Here is a 12,069-nt window from a genome sequence, read left to right on the forward strand (position 1 = left end):
ACTGTACAAGGTCCCACAGGGCCCTGATCTCCTCAGGGAGCTCATTCCACCAGGTAGGAGCCGCCACTCAAAAGGCCCTGGCCGTAGTAGCAGAGAGCCTGGAATACTTAGGGCCTAAAATGATTAGATGATGTTGTGACCCCGACCATAGTGCTCTCTGGGGTATGTATGGGGAAAGGTGGTCCTTAAGTATGTTGGACCCTGGCCATATAGGGCTTTAAAGGTAAGTACCAGCACGTTGAAGCAAATTCGGTATGCTATTGGCAGCCAGTGCAGTGCCTTCAGCACAGGCTGGATGTACTCCCATCTAGGGAGGCTCATCAAAAGCCTGGCTGCGGCATTCTGCACTAGCTGCAGTTTCTGAATTTGCAACAAGGGCAGCCCCATGTAGAGAGTGTTACAGTAGTCTAATCTCAAGGTGACTGTCGCATGGATCACTGCAGCCAGGTCGTCACAGTTGAGGAAGGGAACCAACTGCCGAATCAGCCAAAGATCGTAAAAGGCCGATTTAGCAGTGGCTGCAACCTGGGCCTCCATGGTTAAGGAGAAACACAGGAGCACTCCCAAGCTCCTCACCTCTGGCGCTGGCACCAGTGGTGCCCCATTGAAGGTTGGGAGTGGGATCCCCATCCCCAGACCGCCCCAACTCAGGCACAGGACCTCCATCTTCATTGGGTTTAGTTTCAGCCAGCTCAGTCTAAGCCAACCAGCCACAGCCTGCAATGCCTGGTCCAGATCTTCCGGACTGGAGTCTGACTAGTCACCCAACATCAGATAGAGCTGGGTGTCATCAGTGTACTAGTGACACCCCAGCCCAAACCTTTGGGCAATCTGGGCAAGGGGGTGCATGTAAATGTTAAATAACATCGGGAAAAGCACCACCCTCTGAGGCACACCACACTCAAGTGGGTGTCTCCTGGACTGCTGTTCCCCTAGCACCACCCTTTGTCCCCAAACCTGGAGGAAAGAAGCAAGCCATGGCAAGGCAAGCCCCTGTATCCCCACATCGGTGAGGCGGTGGATCAGCAACTGGTGGTCAACTGTGTCAAATGCAGCTGACAGATCTAACAACAACAGTGCTGCCAAACCGCCCCGATCTAGATGTCTCCGGAGGTTGTAAGTAAGGGCAACCAGTGCTGTCTCTGTCCCGTGTCCCGGGCGGAAACTGGACTGGAAGGGATCTAAGATAGAAGCATCATCCAGAAAGCCCTGTAACTGTATTGCCACTGCCCTCTCGATTAATTTGCTCAAATAGGGCAAATTGGAAACCGGCCGATAGTTGGCCAATTCAGCTGGATCCAGAGTTGGTTTTTTTCAAGAGAGGGCAGACCATCGCTTCCTTGAGTGCCCCCGGGAACCGCCCCTCCAAGAGGGACATGTTGATAATTCCCTAAGGGCACCTCGAAACCCCTCGTGGCCCACTTTAATGAGCCAGGAAGAGCACGGATCAAGGCTGCATGTGGTGGGCATACAGACATGAGCAATCTGTTGACTTCCTCCAGGCTGAAACAATCCAAACCCGGAATCGAAGATGTGCAAGGGGCCTCGAGTTCACTCACTGTTTCAACTGCGGCAGGGAGGTCGCAGCGGAGATTCTGAAATACCCACAATGTCTATTTTTCCCTCCGACACCAAGCACTCCAATTCCTCGATTTTACCTTGGACTCTTCTAGCATTTGTATAGAAACAGCTGTAATTTCCCATACTAGTTAAGCTTGCCACCTTCCTCTTGCTATCTCGAGACCTTACAGGGTCAGGTAGTCCATGTCACTAGCCATGGTCTCAGTGGACAATTTCAATCCACCTCCCTCTAGAAAAGCAACAGGTACCCCCTCATCTCTCTGAGATGGGCCAACCCGAACCAGAGACTTTTCATCTCCTGTTGGCTTTCCCCCAATATTCAGTTTAAAAACTGCTTTGCCACCTTTTTGATTTTAAGCGCCAGCAGCCTGGTTCCTTCTCGGGACAAGTGGAGACCATCTCGCCTGTACAGCTATTTCTCCTCCAGGACCTCACGAATGCATTTCTCCACATCGTTGGTGCCGACATGCACCACGACCACTGGCTCCTCCCCAGCACTATCTACCAGCCTATCTAAAACACGCGTAATGTCCGCTACCTTCGCACTAGGCAGGCAAGTCACCATACGGTCAGTACGCGGGTTCGCCACCCAGCTGTCTACCTGCCTAAGGATCGAATCACCAACTACCAAGAGCCCCCCTCCCACCCTGCCCAGGGACGGTTCCTTGGTGCAAAAGGATACCCGCTCACCAGCTGGGGAAGAGGTCCCTTCTGAGGGCACATTCCCCTCAGCATGGTGCCCTGTTTCCCCTAGACCTTCATGCTCCCTGACAGCAGCGGGGCTGCCAGATCCAGAGTGGGATGTATCTAACAAGTCCCCAAGAGTTTTTTCTGTGCACCTAACTGACTGTCTCTGCTTCTCCAGGTCAGCCACATTGGCCTCAAGGGAGCACACACGTTCCCTGAGAACCAGCAGCTCCTTGCACCGAGCACACACCCAAGACTTCTGTCCACTGGGCAGATAGTCATACATGTGACACTCCATGCAAAACACTGGATAGCCCCCAACCCCCTGCTGGCATTCTGGCTTCATAATTCTTTTAAAATAAGTAAATATAATCCCCCTTTTAAAACCCTTTGGTTTTAAATAATAACTATAATACTGGGATTCAGGAATATCTAGAAATACTGATAGTTTGGGGGGACCCAAATCCAGAAAAAGCAGATTTTTTTTTTCTGTGCACATTCCTACTTGCAGTCTGTTGCCAATTGCTATTAACAGGATCAAACATTCAACCTACTATTCACCTGTGTACTAACAGTCTGCATGAAAAAGTCATGAAAAAGATGGTTGCATATGCCCACTCATACATGTTGGCTTTCCTACAGCGTCTTCCCTTATGTCTTTATTCTAGTTTACTAAAAAGACAATAACACCATAGCATCTGGTTATAATGAGCTCAAGTCAATCCAGGTCTGAACCAAAGAATCAGAGACAGATGGAATGGACAAATGCCCTTACTGGCCCACTTGTACAGCTATATCCTCATCTTATGTTCTATACAAATGTTCCCTCCTATCTGCTTCTCTTCCTAAAGCCTGACTAGCGTGAGTCTGGTGTCAGTGAGGCCTCTGGTTGTACCAAAAGGCATGAGAATATTTTTGTAAGACCTCAGACTGGATTACACAGGTTACATCTACTGGTATTATGGCCAAATGGTCATTATGGCTAGATGCTTTTGCTGACCCAGAAGGAAGCTTACAGAAAGCACCTTTAATTGGTTCACACAGCTTATGTCTTCACCATTAAGTAGTTGAAAGGTCTTTAAAACTGGCTTGAACTCCATTTATTTTTATTTTTACTTATTTGAATGGTAAGCTCAAAATTAGCATATAACTTATAATGACAATCCTTGATTCATCACAAACTTAATGATCATTTTGTAATTGTTTTCTTTCAGCTTTACTAAGTACTGCATCGTTTTTTATTTTAATCTTCAATAAACAGTTTTTGTTTTAAATGAGGCCTCCAGGTCTCCTCACAGGCACAGTCCAGTCGCCCGTGAGCTTTGCATATGTGTTTCTTGGGTGTAGAGCGATGGTGAATAGTTTCCATCCAATGTACATCCTATCTGGGGTGATACCAAATCTGGATGCTGCTGGCTGCCATGACCAGGCCAGCTGGACATTTCATTGGCATGGGGCCAGGTAGGAAGGCACAGGGGTCCTGATAAGAAATACTCAACATTCTACTTATCTTCTCTGTGTTTAAGATTACAATTCAGGTACAATTTTACCCTTTAATTTGTAACAAGCCAGCATTAGGATGCACATGTGTGTCAAGGATCTGTCTTTGCATAGACAAGACTAATAAAGACCAGGAGAATGTTAACTCGGTAAATTGACTGGAAGAAGGGAGGGGGAAACTCTGGAGTTTTAGCAGGAGGAGTATCAGCATTAGAAACAGCAGAAACAGCAACATAGATTAGGAGCATTGCAGGAATTTGTTTTCAAACACATATACACACACATTCAATGAAAATTAACATGCAGACCCACCCACAAATCATTTCTCTGACTCTGAGCTGCTTTCCTGTCTACAGCTGTTCTGCTAAATGCACATCTGGTGGGTGTAATGGTAGCCCCACCCTGATGAGTTAACTCAGCTTGGCAGGCATATGCTCATTTGCATGATACAGGGATACAATGTCTCCCTTGCAGCAGTCCTTGCTGGAGGAAGCTTCCTTTACTGAATCATGGCTTGCATGTACACCCTCAGCCATCTATCAATATTTACAGCTATTTTAATTACAGTTGTAGAACCAAGGCCATTAGGACAAATTGCACTTTGCTGTGCTGCTACAAATCTGGCACAACACCATTGATTTCTGGCCAGTTACTCTGGATTTACAACTGTGTTGGAGAAATCTGAATCCTATTCAGTAAGTCCAAAGACAGCTGAGTAGTAAATGATACACAATTTCTAAATCAAAAGGACCAATAAGTAACTATGATCCTTTTTTTATAGTTGGTAGATCTCTCTTCCAACTCCCCATCCCCCAGCGTTAATACTGCAGATTACACAAAATCTTCTTTTCATCTAGCAGGCAAGGCAATAAAGTTTACTCTCCAGTGTCAGAGAAGCAGAAGTATACGACTTGCAATATACTGTGATTTAAGAACCAAAACCTGGATAAACAATATACTGTGCTGTTATGAGACTGTTCTGCCATACTGGATGGAATTTTGCTTTCCAATACAAAACCAAAGTAGAAAATGGATGGAAGTCACTGGTCTGTATTTGATCAGTTTTCCAGCAGTAGCAAGTTTCTAAACTAAATCAGAAAAGGGGGAGACTCAAATTTCATTCATTAAGATAACCTTTCTCTACTAGTCAAGGCTGAAACTTTTAAAATTCAGGCCTGTATTAGTTTGGTATAGTAACATACAGTTGGGGGGGAAAGAGATGGAGGGTTTTTTTAAGGGTTTAATGGAATATGAACATTTTTGGAAATGTGGGCAGCCTCAGCAAGTTATACGACACTGAATCTGGGGCAAGTGATGCTCTGTCATCTTGGTGCTTGGGGGGGGTCAACAGTGGGAGGGCTTCTAGTGTCCTGGCCCCACTGGTGGACCTCCTGATGGCACTGGTATTTCTGGCCACTGTGTGATACAGAGTGTTGGACTGGATGGGCCTTTGGCCTGATCCAACATTGGCATCTCTTATGTTCTTATGTTAATCCTCCATGATGTACCCAGAATGTCCCCAGGTGTTCAAAGACCCCTGACATCTCTGGAGTAGAAAGTGGATCACTGTAGTGTAGTGACACACAAAAACAACAATACTGCTATTAATGAATGAATGACAATTCTCAGCAAATTTGGAAACTAAAAGGTAGCAGAAGGAGAGCAATATAGTGCTTAATTCATGAAGAAAATAGGCATTTAGAACTCTGCAGATTCTGCTGATGAAATGATGACTTCTCAAACTATGAGTGCTTTACAAGGCAATCCTAAATGGACTCAATAGTCTTAGAAGAATCTAACTCTACTTCAGATTGCACTGCTACTCACTTTCCCCCTTGTTTAGCACTTTTTTTGGAGCTCACACCAAAGCCTGCCATAAATCAGCGCTCCCAGCCATGAGTAATTTTACACTGAAGGTCCACTGAAAATCTGGTACACCCAACAGTTTGATAGCTACAGGGGGCATGTGCTCTCCTAATGTAAGTAAGTTTTAGCTTGAAATGTTGCTGAATATTATTCAGCTGCCTAGACAGAATGAATAGATGCTTGTAGTAGGGAACAGATGCTGATAATATTTCTGCATTTATCTCAACAAGGCTAGGTGATACACTAATCGGTAGAGAAAGTAAAAAAACCCTATATAATAAGCTGACTTTAAAAAAAAACTTTTACAAAAATACCTTCCTTGGCATAAGGTATTGTTAAATCATGTCCTTCTTGGGACACTGGTCTCTTTCTGTGACCTGTGTGCTCATTAATTATTCCTGTTACTTTCAGTGTTGCAAGCATAGCATGGATTTTCTACTAGAGATACAGGAAAAGTAACATGGAATGAAAGGTAACATTGTCTAGGGAAGAGAGACAAGAAATAACAAGAGGAAAAGCAAGTAAGTCTTGAAATCATTCTATGAGACACTAAAACACACCCTCTTCAACCTCCAACCTGGATGGTAACTCGTATGCAATGCATCTATAAACAGGAAAGTACAAAGGTAATCAGGAAGACTTTTTCCCCTAGGTGTTTACAGGAGGAGAAATAAGAATTGCCTTCCTGGAGCAGACCCAGTGTCTATCTAGCCCAGCACTAAGTATATATGAACATATGAAACCACCTTATTCTACATCATCTAGCTCGGTACTGTTTGCTCTGACTTGGCATTGGCTTTCTGGAGTCACAGGCAAAGACCAAAGTCAGGTCTCTCATGACATCTGCTACATGAGATCCTTTAACTGGAGAAGCTAAGGATTGAACTTGGGGCCTTCTGCATGCAAGGTAGGTATTCTGCCATTGAGCTGTAGTCCCTCCCTTCAAAATAAACAGAGTCCAATTTCCCCCCAGTTCACCTGAAAGGCTAGATCTATTTCTTCAGTGAATCTCATCTATCAACCACTTCTGACTGATGGATGAACTTATGAAACTACCTTATATCAAGAAGAACCATTTGTCTATGCAGCTTAGTATTGTGTCCTTGGCATGCAAAGCATGTGTCCTGCCGTTGAACTATAAACCGCACTGTTTGTTCCTGGTCTACCAGATGTATCTGGAAAGTTCAAAGGCAGGCACAATGAACATTCTCGCCTGCAAATGCATTACCTTTTCGATGATCTGTTATACTCCATTATGAAAGAGCATGAACTGTTCAGAAAAAGATGGGTATCAGGAGGAAGAGGGAACTGTCCCTATCATCAAGACAACTGGACTGATGCTCCCTCACCAGTCCTATCACACTTCATTCATTAGTTGAGGCAGAATGAGAGGCACATTGAAATGTGTATCTCATTTAAAGCAATACATTGCAGACAAATGTCATGCATTGCACATTCGTGGGTTCATTTTATTAGCATTCATTCAGTGGGATATGTATTTAGTGGATGAGCATCCAAACAGCCCTTCTGCTGCATCTAGCCATTTGCTAGAGATGGATTGGGGTGGCAGTCTAGCTGTACAGTGCTGGAGGACAACAAATCTGCCAGAACAGGGTGGTCAACCAGACGAGGACCATTGGCCCAGTTTCCTGGGTAAGAAGGATATATTCCAACTGGTTTCCCAAAGCAGAAGCAGGATATCGGGGAAATAGTAACTACAAAAAGGCATGGATGTGGGTTTTTTTCATGTATTCCCCCCCCCCAAAGCAGAAACTTAACTTCACAAAAATTCAACACAGCAGCACAACTAGGGCGAACTTAATAATGATGATTCGAGCAAGAACCAAACCTACAATGTCATAGATGCCCAAGACTTCAAACTTTGAGCTATGCCGCTCATGGCGTAAGGGTGGGATCTAGCTTCATGATTGTGAACTAAGGTCTCAGAACCCTACCCAGGCACAGAAAGGTTTCAGGTAATGCTACACTGCCCACCACAACTGGCAAGTCATATCAAGCTTTTGGATTGGCCAAAAGGGGCTTCAACACAAACACATACCACTATCAGACAACTGCTTATAGGCTGGATCCGATGAACTGTGAGTGGAAGGGACTCTTCCCCCCCCCTCCTCCCTGAAACTTCCCTCAAAAGCTGTACACAAGAGTTCAGGGATCCTTTGGAACAATGTGGGATGAAGCATGAGGGACTCCGGCTTGAGGAGAAATCAACAGAAATCACTCTGGTCTTCTCTTGTGTGAGCTTCTGCCAGTAGAGAAAGAGATCACACAAAAGGTGGGGGGGACAGTTTCTGCTGATATCTGCTTTTCCTTGCAAATATCTCTTCTATATTGCACTCTGTTCCCAACCTTCCGGACTAGCTCATGGGGGTGGGGAGGTGTTAACAGGCTGCAGGGGAAAGGTAGAGAGAAAGGCTCCATGAACTCCTTCCATTCACAGTTTGATGGATACTCATTCTCTTCTATGTAACATCTTTTTTTTAAAGTACAGCTAGTTAGTCCCAACATTCTTTCCATTATTATTATTGCAGTTCTCGACTTACAATTTACTGTGACTTTTACTTTTTTGACATCTGGAACAGAGACATCATTTTCAGCACTGCATTCATATTCCCCAGCTTGGTCTCTTGTAATTCCGTAGATGTCCAGATACTGTCCACTTTCAAATGGTTTTGCTGGAATTAAGACAAATAAATGAAAGTTTACAGAAGTTAAATTGGCATTGACTGGAGTGTCATTCAGGTATAAACAGGCAGCTCATGACTTGCTATTGGAAGGGAAACTGCTAACAGGACTATTCCAAAATGAAGGTGAAGAATTATTACATCTTTTCTTTCTCTGTGTGTAGATGAAAAACAACCTCACATTGTACAGCATCAATTAAGTAGCAATACTATAACAGTGACTATCACAGAACAGAATATACACAATCTCTTTATAATTGATTAGAGTTACCTAACCTAGACATACATCAAATAAATCTATGCCCATTTTGGAATTGAACTGAACAGGCTTCTAGCCGAGTAGATGAAATTCTACCATTACGCCTCAGTTTATATTGACTTTTACAAAATATAAGGTTTCATTTTAACCAGAAAAAGCTGACACACATTTCAAATATTTGCAGTGGAAAGGCATTTCATTTTGACTAAAGCTTTTGAATCTCAATGTTCTGTTAACAGCTTCAATATCCATTGTGTTCCACTTCAGGCTTAAAGGCATATAAAAGTTGGTACTATATGTGCTCGCTTTCAGAATCAAGAAACAAGCCAGGAAGCAAATGGAAGACCTGAATACCAAGGCTTCCTTCCTCAAATCACTCACAGATGAATTCCTGAACTGAGTTGAACACATATGAAACTGCTATATATTAAGTCAAACTATCAGCCTATCAGGGTCAGAACTGTCTACGCTGACCAGCTCTTCAGAACGTCAGTCTTTCACACATCACCTAATGCCTGATGCTTTGAACTGGCGATTCCACCAGTGGAACCCAAGACCTTCTACATGTAAAGCAGATGCTCTGCTACTCCAGTCCCCTTGTGAATTGGTATGGCATGTAAGAAACAAATGAGATATGCCTCTGACACATATGAAAAAGTGAAACAATTTTAAAACAAACTGATATGTTAGCAATGCATTAAAATTAATTAAAAATAAGTAACAGAAATGAACAATTGCTTAGAAAGCATGTATGAAATGCTGTATGTTGGTGCTTCACCAGATTTTTTTGGAAATTCAATATTTGATGAGAAAAGCAGGATTTCAAGGGGTATGAAACTCCCCTTTAAAAAATGTATTTGTTTTTGCCGTCAAGTAGCAGCTGATTTATGGTGATCCTGTATGATTTTCAAGGCAAGAGAGAGTCAGAGGTAGTTTGCCACTGCCTGCCTCTGCATAGCACCCTAGGTATTCCTTGGTGGTCTTCCATCCAAATACTCAGGGCTGGCCCGAGGTTTTTTGGTGCCCTAGGCAAAACTAGCACCCCCCCCAGGCTTGGCTTTGTTGCGCCCCCCTCACCTTCTGTCCTCCCCCACCACCGTGTGCGTCTCCAGCGCTCAAGCTGGGTGCTAAGCTGGGCGCATCGGGGGGGGGGGAGATGGTGGCCTTTCTGCATTTTCTCCCCCCGCTTCCCCCATCTCTCCTTTCCCCCCCCAGGGGACTGGGACCCCCCAGCTGTGTGCGCCCCGTCCCCTCACTCCCTGTGGGGGCGGCACCAAGGAGACTCACTGAGGGCAGCGTGGAGGAGACGTCTGGTCCAAGCAGGCCTGTCTCAGAGGAGGAAGCAGTGGAGGGTCTGCTCCAGCCCCCTCTATGCACCACACATGCCTACCTGAGCTGCCCTGCTGCTGGGCCCTTCAGGCGGCACCGTCTGCCTCCTGCCTGCCCTGCAGGCCCCCTTGCCTCAGGACAGGCCCAGAGTGTAGCAGGGGGCGCTTCCTCCCTCCTTGCTTCCTTCCCCGCCCGCTTCTGGGTGCACTGGGTGCTGGACTCAGGTTGAAAGAGGCAGCGGCGGCGGTCCCCCGGTCAGGGACCAGATGCATGCATGGCTTTTGGTGTGAGGGGGTGCAGTTTGGCACCCCTAAGGGCCGACCCGCTCTAGGCAAATGCCTAGTTCACTTAGTGAGCAAGCCAGCCCTGCAAATACTAACCAGGGCTGACCCTGCTTAGCTTCTGAGATCCAATGAGGCTGGAATAGCCTGGGCTATCCAGGTCAAGGCAAAAACATTCTACCTCAGAAGAATTTCACCATTGCTTTGGAGCCATTTGTAAGGATTGTTCCTTCTTCACTATATAATCCCAGTAAGTTAGGAGGTGTATTGACCATCTATCGAGACTATTTGGGTTGAATAAGACCAGTATTGATCTTGAAAGGGTCTTACAACTCAGTCTGCCTGGCCAAATGCAAAAAGTTCTTCTTTCTTTTGCTTCTCCGGCAATCCCCTCATTAATTATCAAGGACAAAAATAGACTTATCTCATGGGGAATCTCACCCGGTGAGAGTATTTGAGAACTTGACGGTTAAACCCTTGATACGGATTAAGGTGAAACAACTCAGTAAGGGCTCTATTGAGTCATCCAAACTACAAGTTAGGCAGCTGATACATGAGGAATCCAATTCTTCAAAGGAAGCCTCGCTTTGTCAACTGGAAGCTAATGGAGAAGGAGATCACTCAGAACCGATGGAGGCGCAACCAGCGGAGGGATATCTACTGAATTCCTCAGAAGAAGAGTTTTTGGTCTCATTTGGGGACCCGACTCCAGTCGAGCAACAGGCAGTGTGTGAAAGACTGGTCTTAACACTAAAGAAACTAAATGATTTCTTAGGAATAGAAACAACCCTGCAAAGTAGGACGTCGGATTTTGGAAGAGGAGAAACTAACGATCTCCCTATTGGGACAGTAGATGCCTGCCTACAACAATCACCTTCGCACAGTAGTCTGATAGGGGGGTTGATGAGAAGTGACCCACAACCTTCTTCCAATGGTTGTGTCTTCCGAGACCAGGAGGGGTTGTTAGAACAAATTAGTATGGATCAATGACGTTTAAATTTCTTGTCCTGGAATATTGGTTGGTTGTGGAATAAACACTGGGATCCTGAGTTGATCAAATTTCTAGGTCGCTATGAGATAGTGATGCTCCAAGAGACCTGGGCCTCGGTCTCAGCTCCCCCTATTATGGAAGGTTTTAAGGTCTATAACATGCCTGCTGTTAAGGTTCATAAAAAAGGGAGAAGTTGTGGGGGTTTGGTTACTGCGGTTAAGAACTCCCTCCAATGGGAGGTGGAATTGATCCCCCATGATTGTGAGGATTTTGTGCTACCTCTTCTGTTTAGAGGCCCCTTTAGGGGGAGCCTTATGTGCCTAAATGTATATCTACCTCCTAACGGCATTAATGGAGTTAACAATGAAATATGCTGGGGGAAACTGGTTACGCTCCTGGAGCAACTAGCGGTACAGTATCCAGGCGCACAGCTAATCTTAGGAGGGGACTTTAACGCCAGGATAGGTTCTTCAACTCCGGATCAGGAGGATGGAGGGTGTCCTGACGGGAATATCCTAGCGATAGGACGAATTCTCCAGGACCCTGTCATCAATAGATCTGGTAGGAGATTTTTGGAGACCCTCTCAATGTTTAATCTACTGGTGCTGAATGGCACAAGGTGGGACGCTTCAGAGGGGAATTATACCTATTTCTCTGGCCTGAGAAGAAGTACTATAGATTTTGTGGTAGTTTCGGGGGATTTGTTGGAGCAAATTCTCTCTCTTGAGGTGATTGAGTCCATACACAGTGACCATAAGCCACAGCATAGGAGACCCAAATGGACTACAAAAGTCCAGAAACTAAGTATGGAGGTACTTCCAAAGGGCTTTGACCAATTAGGGGGCGAAGCTGATGCGATCCCACTTTATGAGA

General features: G+C 45.2%; 1 protein-coding gene across 1 annotated transcript in view; it reads right to left on the reverse strand.

The window, feature by feature from the left end:
- Positions 1-12,069, reverse strand: part of NEGR1 (neuronal growth regulator 1) — a 914,174-nt gene that overhangs the window by 254,523 nt on the left and 647,582 nt on the right. The window contains exon 4 of the mRNA XM_015410018.1: positions 8,196-8,327. Coding sequence (XP_015265504.1) covers positions 8,196-8,327 — 132 coding nt within the window. The remainder of the gene's footprint in view (positions 1-8,195; positions 8,328-12,069) is intronic.

This window comes from Gekko japonicus, unplaced genomic scaffold (genome assembly GCF_001447785.1).
Source record: "Gekko japonicus isolate JY-2015 unplaced genomic scaffold, Gekko_japonicus_V1.1 scaffold216, whole genome shotgun sequence".
NCBI lineage: Eukaryota > Metazoa > Chordata > Lepidosauria > Squamata > Gekkonidae > Gekko > Gekko japonicus.